The 19,178-nt window shown below is 39.9% G+C and overlaps 1 protein-coding gene across 1 annotated transcript in view; it reads right to left on the bottom strand.

The window, feature by feature from the left end:
• CAPZA2 (capping actin protein of muscle Z-line subunit alpha 2) overlaps nt 1-12,889 on the bottom strand; it is a 32,427-nt gene extending 19,538 nt beyond the window's left edge. Inside the window, exon 1 of the mRNA XM_005481968.4 lies at nt 12,750-12,889. Within this exon, the coding sequence (XP_005482025.1) occupies nt 12,750-12,788 (39 nt within the window). The 5' untranslated portion in view covers nt 12,789-12,889. The remainder of the gene's footprint in view (nt 1-12,749) is intronic.
• Nucleotides 12,890-19,178: the final 6,289 nt, after the last annotated feature.

Raw genomic sequence — 19,178 nt, 5'->3', positions numbered from 1 at the left:
CTAAAAATAACAAAAAATGCATTAGATTTACACATTTCTTTGTATTTGAAACTACTGAAGAACTGTCTGAGCATGCTAGAGCTCTTGAACTGACAAGAAAACAACTTTTACAGCTGAGGGCAGCAATACAGCCAGGTTTGGGCCCCTGCTTCTCAACAGGGCCCAAATTTCAGACAAAGGTCTCCAGGAGAGGTGGTTCAAGTTAAAGTGTCCTGGGAGAGCACTCAGCTGTCTCATGAGCAGTGCTGAACCCTCATGAGATCCCATGTGACCAGCCCAGCAGCTTTCAGATCACTAACAGAACATGACCATTCAGAGCTGGATCATGGAAATGGAAAAGCTGTCAGTTCCAAACTTTCTAACCTAAATGCCGCATTTTGGATTGCAGACAGCCTTTGTCTGCTACCTAAAATATCTACCATCAGAACTCCTCTTTCCATGTAAACATGAATTTGCATTATCCTGAGATAAATGCCATAAAGTTCACTCTTTTCCAAGTGAGTGAGACACAGAGAGGCAAGAGGACCTTCTTCTATGGCTACTTATTCAAGCAACATGGATTGTCTCCTTTGAATTAAAAGAATGCAACCTTATCCACGTTACCAACATTATCTGAATCACCAATCCCCACACTCCTCTACCTCTTGCTGAAGTCAAGGCACTGTACCCAGCTCAATGCTCAAGCCAAAGTAATAAGAAAATGTGAAACAAAGCTAACCTACAGTATTATTAAAGTGCTAATGAAGGACAAAGGCAAGAAGGACAAGACAGGCTCCAAGGTTCTATCACCAGCACATTTTATCAAATGACCAACTGTGCTGGTTTTGGCTGGGGCAGAACTAATTCTCATAACAGTTGCTGGTAGAAGCCTGTGTTCTGAATTTGTGCTGAACACAGTGTTGATTATAGCTGTTTGTGCTGCTGCTGATCAGGGCTTACACAGCCAAGGCCTTTTCTGCTTTTCATGCTGACACACTGGCAAGGAAGTTGGGGGGGCATGGGAGGCTGAGGCACCAGGACAGGTGACTCCAAATGACCAAGGGATTTTCCACACCATATCAAATCATCAGTATATAAAGTGGGGGAAGAAGGAGGAAGGGTGGAGACTTTGGAGTGATGGCATTTGACTCCCCAAGTCACCATTACATGTGATGAGGCTCTGTTCTCCTAGAGATGGCTGAACAGCTGCCTGGCCATGGCAAACAGTGAATTAATTCCCTGTTTAGCTCTGCTTGCATGCACACCTTTTGCTTTCCTTCTTAAACTGTCTTTATCTCAACCCATGAGTTTTCCCACTTGTACCCTTCCAATTCTCTCCCTGATCCCACTGGTGGGGCAGTGACTGAGTGGCTGTGTGGGGCTTGGTGGCTTGCCTGGGGTTAAACCATGACAGCAATTAACAGGGTCACGGATCAGCCCTGAAAAGCAAGTATTGTGCTTTTAGTTGTGTGATTTCAGGATGACTATCACTGGGCTGATTCCCAGCTCAAGATGAAGAAACAGCATTTCTTGATTCCTTGACCTCAGGTGAACAGGACTGCTCACCCCTGCCAAGGCCAGGTTAGCTCTGGGCAAGCAGAAACGCAAGACATAGACATTTGGAGTTGTGAAATAACAGGTCCATCAGTTTTGGGCAGGCAGCAGCTATAGAAGCAAAATTAAGCAAAATGTGGGTGCCCAAACTGCACCCTGAATAACCACATGCTTTAAACTGGTAACACCTGTACGGTGAGACATTAGGTCTATACTAAAACTAGACCACTACCTCATTTTCAGCTGTTTTGGTAATATAAATCTGGTTGTGCTTATTTTTTTCACTATCAGTAAGAACTATTCTTATCAGTCAGATTAGCTACACTGTAAGTAACATTCATTCAAAAGCATCCAGATGTAACAGATGTCATCACTACAGATCAACCTAGACATTACTTTTTACAAACATTTCACAAGTAAATTCAATTGCTCACTGATAGTTTTTGTGTGAAAATTCATCATAGATTAAATATTTTATAGAAAGATAAACAATCATGCAAATTTGCAATTAATACCTCATCAAGTATAAAGTATATTCATGTTTACAGAAGCAAAAAATTTTAACATGTTTTCAGAAGTTGAGAGTGTGTCAGCTAAGACACTTTGTATTTTGTTCACCTGCCTTTGTGAAGCCAATTCAAAAGTAATCCACTTTCCTTCAGCAGTTAAACTGAATTAATTTCTCTGTGATGAGTATCTGATAAAGCCATTATTTCCCCAATTAATACATACAGGAAGCTCATATAAAAGAATTAAATCCAGTAGTCTCACTTAACACATCAGAACTGAAAAGCAGTTCCAGATTTATTGCCACTGAATTTTTCCAGAAATACATGCTCTAAAGGAGGCTTCTGTTTTTCAGACTGACACTGAAGGATAAATGAATGCACTTCCATGAACCTCTATGAGATGAAGATCTCTCCCTTTTGGCAGCAAAAAGCCTCAGCTATCACTTAGGGAAGCACAATTAAAACAAAGGGGTAGTCCATATAAAATATGATGTTCATGGGCAACTAAAACAAGATAAATTAAAAATACACATAACCTGTAATAACAAAGTCACAGGCAAAAAACCTAAACTGCTCTTTAGTTAAATTGAGAAAGGAAGTTGTAGCTGCTGAAAATAGTTAAGAAAACCAATCAGGAGCATTACAATTGCAATAAATGTTGATTTTTCAATGCATTGAGACTTCTAAAAATTGATTTACACAAGCCAAAACAGAAACATCATAATATTGTATGAATTCAAATGACAAAACCTTTTTCCATTCAAGAGAACTGCACCTTTACACACAGTGCAAGAAACTTATCCATGTATCAGCAAGTAACAAAAAATTGTTACAGTTGAGTCTTTCTTTAGAAAACTCGAAGACATAAAATACCTGAAGTTTCTCCACTTATTACTGTAGTTACTCCCAAAACACTACCTAAAGTTTAAGACAGTGTTTTATTGATGGAGATTTGAGTTACTTTCCCGCTTCAAGTCTTCAGAGTAGCAAAAAATTATAAACTTCAGACTAATCCAGAACATCTGATCGCCAGTGGTTTACAAAAAACAGCTTTTACCCCAAACCTGTGTAAGGAACCATGTGTTTTCTACATTAAATTTCTTGAATGCAAAAAAAGCCCATCAACACATGTTTTTATGAATCGTGTCTTTGTGCAGTTTTGAGCATTAATTTGGACAAATCATACAGAAGCTGAGAGCACGTTAAAAAAAAGTATAAAAACGACTTCTGGAACAGAAGGGAAGCATTCCCCACTGCAGCCACTCTCTTTATCCAGTTTTCACATTTACACCACTCACAGTCTTGCGTAAATTGAAGTCTGCTCTCAGCAGGTAAGAGCTAGCAAGATTTACTTTCAGAATCCAAGTGAAGTCAAATGCTACCTATCACATCAGTTAAAAGTTTATCAAACCTACCTCAAATTTCACAAGTCAAATGCTACCTATCACATCAGCTGAAAGTTTATTAAACCTACCTAAAAACCTCAAAGCTTATTGATTCTATACGCTATTTCAATTAAGGTAAAAATTTATAGAGAAGCCTAGCAAAAGAGAAAAGGACAGGATTGTTGTATGTGATTAATACAATCATTAGGTATTATGCCTAATTCTTTATTCTGCTAGGGATTAAAACAACTGATCTATCAACAAATTCCTACACTTAGTTACAACAATATTGGCAGTTTTCAGACTTCACAAGCAAAGAGCAATGTAGTAATGTACAGAATGGTGGCAGTTATGCTAAATCTAATTTTTTCCCATACTTCTGCCGTTATTTCACAATTTCATTTTTCTCAATGCATGACACCCATGTGATACATAAGAGAAATCCTACTCCTCTATGTTTTCCAGCCCAAGCCATTCTGAAGTTTATTTAATCTTTCAGAAGTTCTACATAGCGGTTTGCAATGCCCCGAGATCACTCTTCCGGTTCCTGCCCCGCGAGGAGCGTCAGTGGTTGGAGCAGCCCTGTCGCTGTTTGTGCCTATATATGGTCAGGGAGAGGAACGCGCTCCCACTGCCGCTGTCCCCTCACGGCAGCTCGCTCCTCCGACTCTGCCAAGGTGCAGCTTTTAGCACTGGCAGGCACATTAAAACTCTCCCTCTTCCATTTTTCTTTGCCCCTTTTAACTTCACGGTTTTGTTTGCTAGGCACTCTGACAGCTCACTCCTTCAATCAGCATCCAAGCTGCACAGCAAAAACATGCTGATAAGCAGGAGACTGTGAAACCATACACTCAGCCTTACTCCTTCCTGTACATCCCTTCTTTCAAATTCAGAAATTCAGCTGTGAACTCCTTGCAGCAGCGAGACCCACCCCTTCCTCCACACTCCCAACAGGTTAAAGTTCACTGCTCCACAGCAATAAAAATGAAATAGTGAAATAGATACTAAAAGCCCTTTTAACCTAAGAAAATGCATGAAAATTTGGGAGACGGAGGCGAAGGGGAGGAAGATGGAGGGCGTGCAAAAGATTCCCACAATAATTTGCACTCAAAGACAACTTTGCTGCTAATCACAGGGGAATGAAAAGAGCTTCCCAAAGTTACTTTTATCACTGTTACAGCAGGCTCAAAGCATTGTACATCATGCATTTACATTCCGGATTCCTGAGGGTACCATTGCTATCTTACAACACACAATAAATCTCCCACTCACAGAAATCTGTTTGGCAAAAAAAAAGATGATGAGATATCACATCCAGAAGGGAGCTCCAGGAACAGAACAGACTAGAGCTCTGTTCTCAGTCATGCCTTCTGTGTAGTTCTTGTTAAAAACCTATCTGCAACAATGGGTTTGTCGTGACCCACTTTATTTACAGGTAGCTACAGGATTTTCTCACAATTAGCTCATAGTCACATAAATATTGACAGAGACATCAGGTAAATGAGGCAAGTTTGAATTCTCTCAAGATCTCTAAGTCACACTCAAAATAAGGGATACAGTTTGTACTCAATGGAGTGATACTGGCCATAACACCTAGTTTTACTTAGTTCTGCGTTTGAGTAAAACTTGTTAGTTAAGTTCAGCTCGAGCTGTACCATCACTTTTCAATCGGCACCTTTGCTGTTCCTTAAAAAGCAAAACTGTTTTGACATCTATCACTCAAAATGAATTTTGCATTGACATGCATTACACACAAAGGAACACAGTTCTAAGGTTGAAATACTTGTAGGATACAATGCTTGATGCTCTACCCAAACATCAACATAGTTCTTGACTTTGTAAACCCTTCAGTGTTTCAAGAACACGTAACCAGCTTCCCCTTTGGATATCTCGATATTTGGTAGCACTGGCTCCAATTGCTCATTAAATCTTTAGGCTACAAACTTCCCAGGACCTTACACCACTACTTTTTCAAAAACTCCTATGTGTCATCAGTGCTTATCTACTTCTGTGAGTATTCAGACAAGCAGTTGATCAACCTAAAGAATAGCTTTAGAAGGTGGCAAGAAGATAAGCAATTTAGCTAAAAAAGAGCTTTAAATAATTATCATTGCTTCCTGCTGCTGACAGTTTAGTGAGGCAAAAAAGCCTTCAAACAGCTGGACAAGCTCTGAGAACAAAACTGTGAGAAAGGAATTACCGCATGTCAGCAGCAAACTGCCTTCACAGCATCTCAGGAAACCTCACCATACCCACAGGTATAACTTCAAACAGCAGAACAGAATCCCAAAACACGCATGATCTCACACAAACATGGAACAAAGGCAGCGACTCTGGTAGAGAGGGAATGAATACAAACATAGCGCTGCCACTGCTTCCTACCGAGCTCAACTGCAAACTCTCTGCAGTATCCAATTCACTTCTGCTTCCAGAAGAGCTAAGGAAAAACCCCGTAAAAATGTGGTTCTGTGGCACAGGAAAGGAGGGGCACATTCCATACCTATGGCTTTGACTGAACAGACATTTCCTTAATTGTAATGCCTAAAGCTACATTGCATCTGGAAAACATGTGTTTTCCTCAATTATTTTTAATACACAAGTATTTAAAAATATGTAACAGTACCAGCCCTTCACAAAGCTGCATAAAGTACATCTTACAAAACAACGCGGTAATTTAGCTGCATTCTTTCTACCTGACGACCTGACTTCAATAATGAGATTTATTTTCACAAAAATAACCACTTAGAAAGGTGGTGAATGCTTCACTGTAAGACCTTTCAGCAGAAGAATATCTAAATATCATAAAAGTCTCCATGTTAAAATCACTTTACACACCACATCATATTAAGAAGATTTAAGAAAACCGAAACTCCAAACAGGATTTCTGAAAGTCACTGCATCAGACAAAGATAGCAAAAAGGAATATGAAAGTAAAGGATGTTATTTGAGTAACACACAAGATTAACCATTAAAAAAAAAAAAGATAAATTTCCCCCCTGTTATTCTGTAGTTATTCTTATTACTCCTGAGCATATAAAATTGGAAACCTTTCATTATATATATATTTATACATGGCTATTTATGTATATATTGTATAATGTATATATTTACATACAACTATTTATAATTATATATACAATTGTAGCCAAGCAACTTCATACCTAAGCTTATAGAACAGATAGAAAACAGTTAAGCAGCATAAAAAAATTTCCTTGCAAAAGTCATTCACTGAAAACTGAAAAAGCAGTAAAATTTTACATTTAATGAAAAGCAAAAGCATTAAGTTTTATTTGAGAAGTAAATGGTATAAGAAACGGCTAACCAAGACTTCACAAAGAAAGAAACCAACAGTGTCATCTCCTACAGAAACCCAAGAAGCCCTGTTACAGGGACATCAACACACAGGATCCTCAGCTGCAGACTCCTTCTCAGCAGTCTTTACAAAGTGGTATCCAATGGAAGCTAAAAAGCACTTGGTTCATATTTGCAAAGTATTCTTCTACTACAAAGCCCAAGTTTTTGAAGTTGTTAAATCTCCTACACCGAGATAACTTGTTATAATGAGATACTCCAAGGGCATTAAGCCCAGATTCAATAGCAGGGGTGAGAGAAAAAGAACATAACAGAGCTTGCTCTATGCAAATGGATGGAATCAGGTACCACCCTGTTACGTCTCCCCCTCCCAATTCCAGCATCTTACAGTTCTCTCTCTGAGTTACCTATTCAAGGTTTTAATGTCCTCTGTCAAGCTAAGAAAGTATTTGAAATATTTTACATTTCAGAAGTTTTTTACTCAAGGATTAAAAAAGTAATTGCCGCATGCTCAAAAACCTGCTTTCATTTCTCAATGAGCACTTCCAACTCTTTTACATCCCACTCCCAGAACCTGAAAGTGAATAGTACACAGGGCTGCCTGTAAAAAATGCAGGGGTTTGCTAAATAATGCAGCTAAAAGCTAAAGCTACCCTTTTCCTGTTCTTTTTTGACTGCCAATATTGAAACTAACCGAAAATAGAATTTCACAGCAGAACTTGTAGGTTGAAGATGGTATTGGTAGGCAATAAAATCATATCTGTTATATCATAAAATAATGTCTCCAGTTTCATCTCTGTATTTGCCAATAACTTGTCCTATTATTTTTGCTTCAATTTGTATCTCTTATCCACTTGAGCTATGAGGTTTCCTAGGCAGCAAGCTTCTCAAAGAAGTTTTGAGGGTACAAAGACAGCAAGAAGGGGGTTTTTGATGGTCCTGAGGTGCCACTGCATTATGAATACTCCAATACTCCCATACGTGGTACAAGTCATCATCCCCAAAAGGTACCCCATTTCTTCAAGCTAGTACTAAGGAAGGACTATATGACCTGAAGTTTTAGAAATCACTGATCTTTTATTTATAACAATAGGTTTCATTTGTATTCATCATCAAGCTTCAAGTAGTTACTTTTCACTTGTCAAAAGGCAAACAATTTTGATTTGCACAGTAACTTACTATGGAGGTACACAGTAAAAGACAAGCAGCACTGCACACAAGTTGCAACAATTAGAAATTAGGATAAGTTTCTGACTGTGGGCTTAGACAAACATTGCAACACCTCACCCAGAGAGCTAGTACAGTCTCTGTTCCTGGAGATACCCAAAACTCAAAGGGCAAGTCCCTGAGCAACCTTATCTCAGCTTGCCCATTTTGACTAACCAGCATTTGAGTTACCTTCAGAAACTTCTTCCAGCCAGTATGACTGTAGAAGCAAACCAAGTTATTATTTGCAGTTACACATACAATAGATGATCACTTCTTCAGACAGTGTTTAACAGTTTCCCAAGAAAGTGATTCAAATATCTGTTCTTCAATCTCAATGGTATTGATGCATTTTTAGTTAAAAAAAACCAAAACCAAACTAACTCAAGACAACATTCTATCTTCACACATATTTTCATACATATCCTGAGATGGACATGAAAATCTTTAATCTTGGAAGGGCTCCAATATTCAAAATTACGTGGCAGTCTGAAAAGCACTCCTAACTTCCTCATTCTTACTAAAGAATTTCATCAAAATGTTATCAAGGACACTTGCAAGATCTAAAGTTTACTTTACAGATTACAGTGCAATTATACCCAGAAAGGGTTATTCAAATGCAACTCCTACTCATCTACAGTCTCATTTGATACAATTCTGAAAGTCAGAAGTCTAAATCCTTTCAAAATGAATGATGTAGAGCAAAGGAATTGCTTTAACACATGTAAACTAGAAAAGTACCATTTTTTCTGTCAAAAATTCCGCTAATGCTTTCAAAGCAGTTTTATGAAAAAAGTTTATATTTGCATTGAGAAAAGTACCTGAGCCTTTCACATTGGAGGGCTTGTACATATAAGTGCAATCTGCTGTAAATGTATTACACTCAAAAGACAACATTGCAGGTGAGAGATTCATTTTACTGGCATAGACTTCTCATTCCAAAGCACTGACATAAGAAATGGTTCTCCTTAATCTGACAAAACTACACTGCAGAGTTTAGTTTAACTTTATTAGGTAAATTAGGTGTCAAAATCTACAAATTTAAGAAGTTACACAGTTACCCAATACACCAGGAAATACCTGGAAGCCATCCAGGCTCACTTTCAAAAATGGGACTGCTTCCTCTTTATAAGCGAAGTTTTCTTCTAATGACACTGTTAAACCCCATCTTTCCAAAAAAGTCAAACTACTGAGATATAAACTTGCTGAAAGAGGTGTAGTTCCTTTAAAAAAATAAAAGTTTGACGATTCCCATGTTTATTATGTTCAGCATTTTAAGGAATGCAAGTTAATTTAGTATTTAAAAACTTCATGTGTTATCCTTTCCTCCCTGAAGGCATCCTGATTTTCTGAGGCTGTATCTCAAGTCATACACAGCTATTTAACTCCTGTGCTTTGCAGATTCACATTAAAAACAAAAAACCCCAACCAAACCTAACATGTCCCTTCAAGTCACCAAAAATGGACTAGAGAACACTAGTTTTACGATTTAACTGGTTTCTGTGTTGTTTTTAATTTGTGCCATTGTTTGTAAATGAGTATTTACATTAGCAAATGCAACTTTTACAGTAAAATCAGTACCTTTCATTAATTATGGCCTACACTCATGTAGATAAATTCTACCTTTAATATTCCCACTAATATGCTAATTAAAATATTTTTATGTATGTTTATTAGTTTTTTTGTAGCTACAAAGGTAAGGAAATAATTTCTAGCTAAAATGGAATAAAATTGAACTGCAAAAAATGGTTACTAGACTTTAACAAAACTACTTCAAATATCCTGCACAGCTGAATAGGTTTTGCAAGGTTTTTGCAGACCTTGTTCAGCGATGATGCATTATCTATATAGGAAGGGTGCAGAAGTGGTGACTGCTACTCCAGAGTTCAGGGCTTCAAGGTTTCCACCTCTCACACCCCGTTTTTAAATAAATGAACCGAATCAATAAACAAACATACTTACGTTATTCAACATACCTAAAAGCTCCTGAACTTTCAGTGACCTATGTGAATAATGCAACACTGTGGATCACAAAAGCTGTCTTTAGCACTGAAAAATAGCTGCTCCTGGATGCTAAAACCAGAAACTTTCCCTGGCAATGGTCCAACTTCAGATCTTTGGATCCACACAAACCTTACACACCTTATTTGCTACAAATAATCCCTGTATTGTTGCAATGATGCAACACACATTGCATCACTGAAAGAAAAACAAGTCTTCAAAAATCTCTTTAAAAATGGGAATCTGAGGAACAAGATTGAGTTCAAAATTGTCTTGAATATTGAAATGCTCTTCCTGGTTCTTCTCTTTCCTTGGTTTTAAAGATCATTTATCTGAACTGTAACAACCTGGTTTGCCATTATTCCAATTATACCCCTTCTGTATTCTCAATTATGCCAAACACTGCTGGTTTTAAACTTGAATTGTGCTACAGCTAAACACAGTCATCTTAAATCCAGCAACAGTAAGGTACATGGAATTGCCTATTGCCTTTGCAACACTTAAAATCTTTTGACTAACATGAAGTAAGATATGAATCAAAGACCTTTCTGAACCTGGCCTATCATTACATCACTCAATTTCCTACTTATTTGTGCTCATACACCATTATTACAAGTCTGAGACAAAAAACGTTCTGTTATTTGGTTCACCTTCTTTCCTCCTTGAGGAGTTTCAGGGTTCTACTTATGTCTCTACTGAAATTATCTACAAAACTACACCACCACCGTCATCTGCATCAGCCTTCAATATTAGCAGTTCTGTATCATGAAAGGAAAGGATATAAAGGAGCAATGTGATTTATTTCTCATGAAAATCAACGTTTGCCTCTTTGCATCTACTCTTGCATTTATTTATAGTCCCAACTGCATGAGTGAGAAGGGTGTGTTTGTCAAATGCCATTCAGCTCATATTTTTTAAGCTCAGTAGAACAGAATACTTGAAATAACAATTTTATTGTACAAAAATGGCACAGCTTAATCCATCAGAAATAAAATCTTAAGGTATCACATGTATATTGCCACATGTATATTTTCCATGAGTTTGCAGGGTTACCCATCTTTGGTTTCTTAGCCAATAAAACAGACTCTCAGGCTTGGAAAATTCCACTCATAGAGGACAATCAATTTTATATGGGACTACTAGAGAAATCAATTTAAATTTACAATGGATGAGTGGTCATTCTATTCACTTATACCAAGGCAGGAAGGGTCTCTATAAGTCTCTGCATTTATTTCGGGAGAAAAGAAAAAACAAAATCAGCGAGTGGAAGAAAGTTCAGAACTTAACTCCATCAGCCACAAAAGCACAGGCAGCGCTGCCAAGATCATACACAGACAAAACTGTCATTCTGTCTTTTATTATTTGACAGGTCAAGAAGCAATGGGCACAAAAAGAAACACAGGAGGTGCCACCTGAGCACAAGGAAACACTTTTTCACTACAAGGGTGACCGAGCACTGCCACAGGTTGCCCAAGGAGGCTGTGGAGTCTGCACCCCTAGAGATTTCCAAAAGCCACCTGCACACAGTACTGGGCAGCCTGCTCTGGATGACTCTACAGTATGATTTCCAAGGATCCCTTCCAATCTTAATCATTCACTGATGGCAAGACAACTTACAGTAAAAGTATTTTCAGAATACCTTCTGCAACAGTGTACTGGATTAGTGTACTTGTATTTTCTATAAGGGGTAGAAAAAACACAATTACCACTTACACTTCTGGATCACATTACTACTTGTATCAACAGAGAGGTGGCCTTGGAATGTGAATTAAGTAGAGGAAGGCAGAGTCTTCAAACCTCTTGGGAAAAGGATAGCAAGATCTAGGTGCTATGCACTCCTAGGTATACCAGTGCATCTCTACTTATAAAACAGGGTCAAACAGAAAACCCGTATTCCTGTAACCACTTGGATATTCTAGACATCCTTCTAACTTCAAATAAGTTTGAAACATCATTTTTGATGCCTTCCACATTTCAGTCATCTCACAACTTCCACAGACATGAAAATGTGAGTTTTTAAAGGGAAAGTGAGCAAGAGCATGCATTACATAAAGGCAGTGCACCATGTAGACGAAACACCACACCCTAGCCGGGAAACAGGCAGCTGCTATGAAGCTGAATCCCCCAGAGAATGACAAGGAGCAGTGATAACTGAGGTCTCACAAAACACCCGGCACCTTTTGAGACTTTTCTGGAAAAATCCGCCTTAAATTTGAGTTTCCAACTCAAAAAGAGTACGTGATACATCTCTAACACAGTCCCTCTGCTCCTTGACCTCCCACTTCCCCAATTTCTGCCTCCTAGCAGGAAGCAAAACAGCCTTCCTCATCCCCACAGCTCCTTCCTCCCGTAGCTCACACGTATCCCATGTCCTCCCGGGGCTGCCTGGGCACGGCAGGCCGGTGCCTCGGAGCGGCCGGCGGCAGGGGCCCGGCGCCTCGGGAACGGGAAGTGGAGGTGGGGGAAGGGAGAGCCCTTCCGCGTCTCTCCTGCCGCTCCCCGCCAGCCCCGCGCCCCGCACGCCGTCCGGGGGCGGCCACAGGGACCAGCAGAGCAGCGGCAGCCGCCCCCGCGGGGCCCCGGCGCCGCCCCCCGGCCCCGCACCGTACAAGGAGCGGCGGGAGATGCGGCCGGGCCGGGCCGGCCCTGCCCCGGCCTCAACCCCGGCCCTCCGCCCGCCCCTGCTGCGGCCGGGCCCGCCTGCCGGCCACGCTGCAACGGGAGCGCCGCCGGCGCGGAGGGACGGAGGACAGGAGGGCGGCGCGGCTCGGCGCAACCTATCTATCCATCCATCCATCCCTACCTTCTCCTCATCGGACAGCTGCTCCTCCAGGTCCGCCATCTTCCCGTCCGGCTGCACCGCCCCCTCCCGCTCCTCCTTCCCGGCAGGAAGGGCGGGACCCGCGCGCGCTCCCTGCGGGGGCGGCACCCTGTGCGCGTGCGCGCGCGGTGGGCGGGGAGCCTGGGAAGGAGCGGGGCGGGGGCGCGTTGGGAATGGGAAGTGGGAAATGGGGGATCCCGGGGCAGAGGGGGGCGTTGGGAATGGGAAGTGGGAAATGGGAAATGGGGGATCCCGGGGCAGAGGGGGGCGTTGGGAATGGAAATGGGGGATCCTGAAAGGATTTGAACCGCATATGCAGTTGTGGTTCAAATCCTTTCAGGATTTGTGGGCAGCCAGAAGTCAAACTCTCAAAGATTAGGTTGGAGAAGACTTCTGAGGTCATCGAGTACAGCCGATGATGAACACCACCTGTTCAATAGACCATGGCGCTCAGTGCCACATCCAGCTTCCTCTTAAACTGCTCCAGGGACGGCACCCCACCCACCTCCCTGGGCAGCCCAGTTCCATCTCTAATCGCCCTCTCAGTGAAGAAATCCCTCCCAACATCCAGAATAAACCTCCCCTGGCACAGCTGAGGGCTGTGTCCTCCAGTCCTGTCCCTGGTTGCCTGGGAGAAGAGACCAGCCCCAGGCAGGAGCAGTGTCCAGGTTTCAGCCCCATGGCAGCGGGCACTCAGTGAGTGCCGGGGCCTGGGCACGCCACAGGTGCTGGGGGAGGCTGTGGGAAGCTCGGTCTAATATCAGCGACAGAAATGTGTGAAGTGATTTGTACTGTAGAAATTGGACATGGATGGCATCAGTGGGAGAAAAATAAGTAGATTGAAAGTCTTTTACCTCCAGACTAAGAAATTGTGAAGAATGTCATTCAGCAATGTGACATTGCAGCTCCACGGGGATTTGGGATGATGACTTGCAAGGATTGCCTCTGGGCTGGTGGTTACTCTTTGGTAACATTTAAAAATACAATTTCTTAATGTCCAGCACAGTGTATTTCATCTCAGTTATGATGAACAAGGAAAAGCTGATTGTTGAGGGGAAAATCACAGGTGCTGAAATACACTTACATCAGTCATGGTTAGTGGTGTGAATGTAGCCAGCTTCAAGCCCAAGGATCTTGTTATGTTGTGGAATTCATCCACATCTGTCTTTCTTGCATGAATATTTCTGCATAAATGCTGCCAAAGTGCAGCAGAACAAAATATGCCTATACCTGTAGAATTTTTCTAGATGTGTCCTAGAATTTTTCTAGAATTGTTACTCTAGATGCTGTAAGAGGACTGCCACATGAAAGTGAAGGAAAGTGAAGTTGGACAAAAAGTGGTTCAAGCCAAATGTGGATATTCTAATGGCACGAAGAAAGTCAGTATATAATGAAAAGATGTAAATGAAAATAAGTAAAAATAATTAATGTATAGGTTGGAAAATATGGGTGATTCAGGACAGTTGAAGAAAGATTTAAAATACCTGAAGCCATGGAGGACAAATATAATGGATAGTAGTGTATTTATGTGAGGAACAAGATAAATGACAACCAAAGCTAATGTTTGACAAGACCATTGCTAGATTTAGAGTAAAGTATAGAATAGAAGATATGTATCTAAGAGATATCTGGGTTTTGAATATTTTGCATATATTATAGATTTTATATATCAGTAATAAAAGGTAATGGTCTGTAGCAGGGAACAGCATTGTGCAGCATTCAGTGTCATGCAACAATACTTTGTAACTTCCACCCAGGAATCTTAAGAGAAACTGCCTGAGGTCCGTGAAATGCTTTTGTTAATTTTTAACACGCCTTGGGGGTTGCCAGCTGAGGGATATTGCCATATATTGCCATGGGTGTTGCTTTATTTAATGTCTATCAGGAAGATAGTTCAAAAAGGTAGATCTTCTCAGATAAATGTAAACAGTTTTCTTGTAAGTTAATGTATCTGTCTGTTGGATGTACCCTGTTTACACCAGATTTTTCTTGGAAGTTTGCTGAAACGAACAAGATGAAGTGAATGATTCAGATGAGGACCCTGTAGTCATGATAGAAACTGATGTGAATCTTCTTAATAGTACTCTCACAGGTACTTTACTGTGACCTTAGGACTTAGTGGGAAATGAATAATCATGCAGAAATAATGTAACTTTGTGACTAAAGTATTTTGGACTGTTTGTGTGTCTTCTCAGGAAGAATACGGAAATTTCAGAGGGATTTTAAAGGAGGACTGAAAATAGTCCTGGAGATGCAGAAAAAATTTCAGGATATGGGGCTTAAGTCTGTCAAGATTGAAAGTGATTTTGGATATAGCAGTGATACATGAGTTAGTTTGGAATTTAAATGCATCTTCTATGAAGTCATATATCTCTGCTTGCTGTTTTAAATTGAATACAGCCAATTTCCAACCAGTAAATCTCATATACAAAATTCATATATTTTCATGTGTCATTGTCTCTACACATTGATGAAAGGCTAATTTGCACTACAATCACATACAGAACAGCAGAATATCCTGTTGCTTACTAGCTAGCTCATGTCTTAGCAGCTGTCTAGTCCCACTATGTGAAGCTCACCATGGGCTAGGGCATCTGTCTGATGAGCGGCATGTGGTTTAGTGATGTAGTGGGAGAAAAATGAATTAATTATAAAAACAACCCACTCACTCCCCAAACAACAGCTATTGAGTTTTACTTAATCTGATCAGACACAGTAGAGCTATCAAGTACCTTGCTATTTTGCTGAACTGCTTCTGTCATTTTTTTCTGTATTAACTGCAGAGCCAGATCCCAGGTCCTTGAGTTGCATTGGAGGGAGAGCACAGAGCTCCTCACTGCAAGGTCTCCCTGCAGGGCAACCAGTATGGCTTGAGAGAAGTGCAGTTCCTGTGCTAAAGCCATCCTGAAGATTGGCAGTGGGGTGACAGTGGTTAGCACAGCACACCTCTGGCCTTCTGCACTGGTCCTGAACATTGAGATCAGCAATGCAGAGAAGAATAAATTGCATTTTCATTCTTCTTTATCAAGGCAAGTGATTGACATTTTATCTATTGCATCTGCTCAAAGGACAATCTCATGAGAGGTGTGTTTGGGGCCTACTTGTTTAACCTGGAGGATGTACTACATTCTGTAGATTTTCTGTAATGAAAGATTTTTATAAGAAGTCGCTAATCTTTGGTTGACTACTTCCTTTTACATTTCAGAAGGAAATCAGGATTCTTTCTTAAGAGAATTTTGGATTAAGCCCTTTTGCGAGTCTGTATTATGTATTATCAAATAATGCATTAAAGGAGTCAAAGGACAGGTAAAGAAAAGAAGTTGGCCACTGTAGACTACATTTTAATAGCTAACACTGTGCCTTTTAAAAAGCTTGCATACTAAGTCAACAAAGATAACTAACACATTTGGAGAAACCTACAATCAAATCCCCTATGTCCGAAGAATACAGGCTACAGAATCAGTGGAATGGTCAAATGAATCATCTGTAAAAAGATTGCATTGAGTATTTAAAATTGGATCATTGAGGAGTATTTTTGATACTTAGCTGATAAACACCTGAGTCTCAGCTCATGACCCTCAGCTTCCAACAACAGGGAGAAATAAGCACTCCAAAGATGAGATTCATAAGCACTCCTAAGACTCACCAGTCTTAGGACAAGGTTATTGTCTATATGAGTTCAGACCCAGATGTCTAAATATTAGGTACCTGTTATTATGACAGCCAAATCCCCTTTCACTGTTTAAAAGATCAAAAGGAAAGAAGGAGGCACAAGGGGCAGCTGAAGTTAAAAAGCTCAGGGAAGGAGAGAGGACTACCCTTGCAGTTCAGCACTGCTCTATGCTCTCTAGGGAAGCTGAACTCCAGGTGGTAAATTGCATATTTATGCACAAAGGACTTTGTACCAGGAGGGCTGTACTTCTGTACTGCCTTTATTGCAGCTCCTACTCAGACATCAGGAATGCTGCATCAGTAGCTATTGATAATATGAAGATAAAGCAGGATTTGGAATTAACAAAGGAAGAGAACAGGCTGGGAATTAGGAAACAGACCAGAATCAAAGTGTAAGGGTTCTGCATCCCCTACATAGGTATGCAGTTAGCAGTGTGCCTTACAGCAAGTCCAAAACTTCTCCAGGCTGAACCAGTCTCGCTCTCTTTTGGTGTACCTGTTTGTTTGCCTCTGCTCTGTACCAGGACAGATTGAAGCACTGCTTGTCCCAGCCAGCAAATTATTACAGGAATAGAACAGTAGCTCACAGGATTTGAGCAGCTGCCTGATTTTGAAAAGCTCCATTAGAAAACAAAAATTCCTTTCCTTCCCTTTCACTGAGCCTAGTTCTTGATTATATTTTTAGTTATTCCTTTCTCAAAAAAAAAAAAAAAAAAAAAAAAAGAAGTGTAGTCTTCCAGCTGGATTTATTTACTTTCGTTTTAAAGGAGACATTGTTTGGCAATTTTATTTTTCAACAGGAAATGGTAAATGTGCTGATTTGTTTAATGAAGTTGAGATTCACTGTAGGAGTCCAAATTCCTTTTTTGTTTTATTTTCTGTAGAACTGAATGTCTTATGTAGATAAAATCTCAATAAAGATAAACCATTCAAGCAGATGTGAGTAAAGAGCTGAGAATTTCTGGGCTAGTGTAGAGACAAATGCCTCACAGAGTCAGTGGTACTTCATGCTGCTTAACACTGGTGTGGGGCCTTTATTTTTGATCTTGTGAAAGAAATAGTAGGAAGAGAAGGTTGGATTTTGAAATAAAAGAATTTTATTTTTGAATGTTGGGCATGTGAATGATAAACAGCATAAGCACTTGAGCACACTTGCTTCTGACCTCATTAAAAGTCTTGAATACTTGTGAAAGTCAGGACAGTGTCCAAATGTTCCTGTAGGAACATTATTTCTGTTATCTACTTTTGAAATAGTTGTCATGTTGTGTCTTGATAAAATCACACTGATCTATTAAAACGTTTCTTTTGTTTGTGTGCTTTGTTTGTTTGTTGTTTGGTTTTTTGTTGTTGGTTTTTCCTTTTTGTTGTTGTTGTTTTTCTGCAGTGTTCTGTTGAATCCAAGACTGGTTGAGACAGTGGTGCAATTTGCCTGTAGCAGTCAGGGCTCACCCATGGCCTTAGAGCCCAAGATCTCCTTGGGGGATCTGTCATTTCTTAACACTGCACTGGAACACAGTGGAACCCCATTAGATGTAAAAGATACTGGAGAATTTATCTTGCCATTTGACTTTAGCAAAAGTAGTCCTAGATATGACTGTAGTAATTGCATTGTTCTCAATTTTCTGTTGTCATAGAAAATTTGAGACTGCAAGAGAGCCAAGATTTTACCCACATGGATTCTGAAGCTGATGATGACTGTGGATAAGGTCAGGTAAATTAAATGAGCAGGAATCAAGGAAGGTTACAGATAAATGTGCATTGTGTCTGAGGGAATGCTAAGTTTTATATCACTATACATTGTCCCAAAGTGGCATTCAACTTGTTTGACTTAAACCCCCTACATTTTCTTATTCTGAGGCTGCAATTTTACACTTAATTTGGTTTATAATGGTACAGAGGTCTGTTGCAAAGAGCAAGATATTGATATCAGAGGCGTAACAAAGTTAGTGCAGGAATTATCCATTGCATTATTAATTTAATAAGTTCAGAACAAGCATTATTAATCAACAATTAATTAGAATTAGCACTCCCTGCCCCAAGTATTTCCACTGTTGATTATCTCAATGAGAATAAGTTTTTGATTAGATTAACAATTCTGTTTATTCCTGAGAAGTTTGTAAAAAGGGAAAATACTTTTTGTTGTTGTGGTAAATTACATTATAGGGATTGTTCTCCCTCAGCTGTCATGAAGACAATTGACAAACATCTAATGCAAACCCAGAGGAAATACATCCCACCATAATGTCCTCAACAATTCACCAAGAAGTAATTTTTTTGTTAAGAAGAGCAATTCAGAAAAAAAAGTAACGCGAAGATGAAAGGTCTGATTTTACTGATTTCATTTCCCCAGGCTCAAGAAATGCACAGAGGAATAAATCATTATATTTACTCCAAACAAAAGCTGTCATTTCCCTCTTTGTGGCACTTTAGAAAGCCTTTTGTAGGGACTAACTGGGAATGAAAAACCTCAGAACTGTAACTGTATTTTGGTAGTAAATAATAACTCACTAAAAATTTTTAATATCTAGATGAATTATTTCAAACCAAAGAAAATGCTTTTGATCCTGAAAGGGAACAAAGTTTTATTCCACATGCACTTTAACCAGTTTTCCAATTTTTAGAGAACTGCATTTGTACATACCTGTGCCGATTTTAATTCCAGTTGCTGTGCAATAATGATATCCCTGATTGACATGGATCAGTATCAGTCTGAGGAAAAGCCTGGTGCACATGCCTCCC

The sequence above is a fragment of the Zonotrichia albicollis genome, chromosome 4 (assembly GCF_047830755.1).
Source record: "Zonotrichia albicollis isolate bZonAlb1 chromosome 4, bZonAlb1.hap1, whole genome shotgun sequence".
In the NCBI taxonomy this organism is placed as follows: Eukaryota; Metazoa; Chordata; class Aves; order Passeriformes; family Passerellidae; genus Zonotrichia; species Zonotrichia albicollis.
Note: the sequence above shows the minus strand (reverse complement) of the source record. Positions and strands in the feature narration are given on the sequence as shown.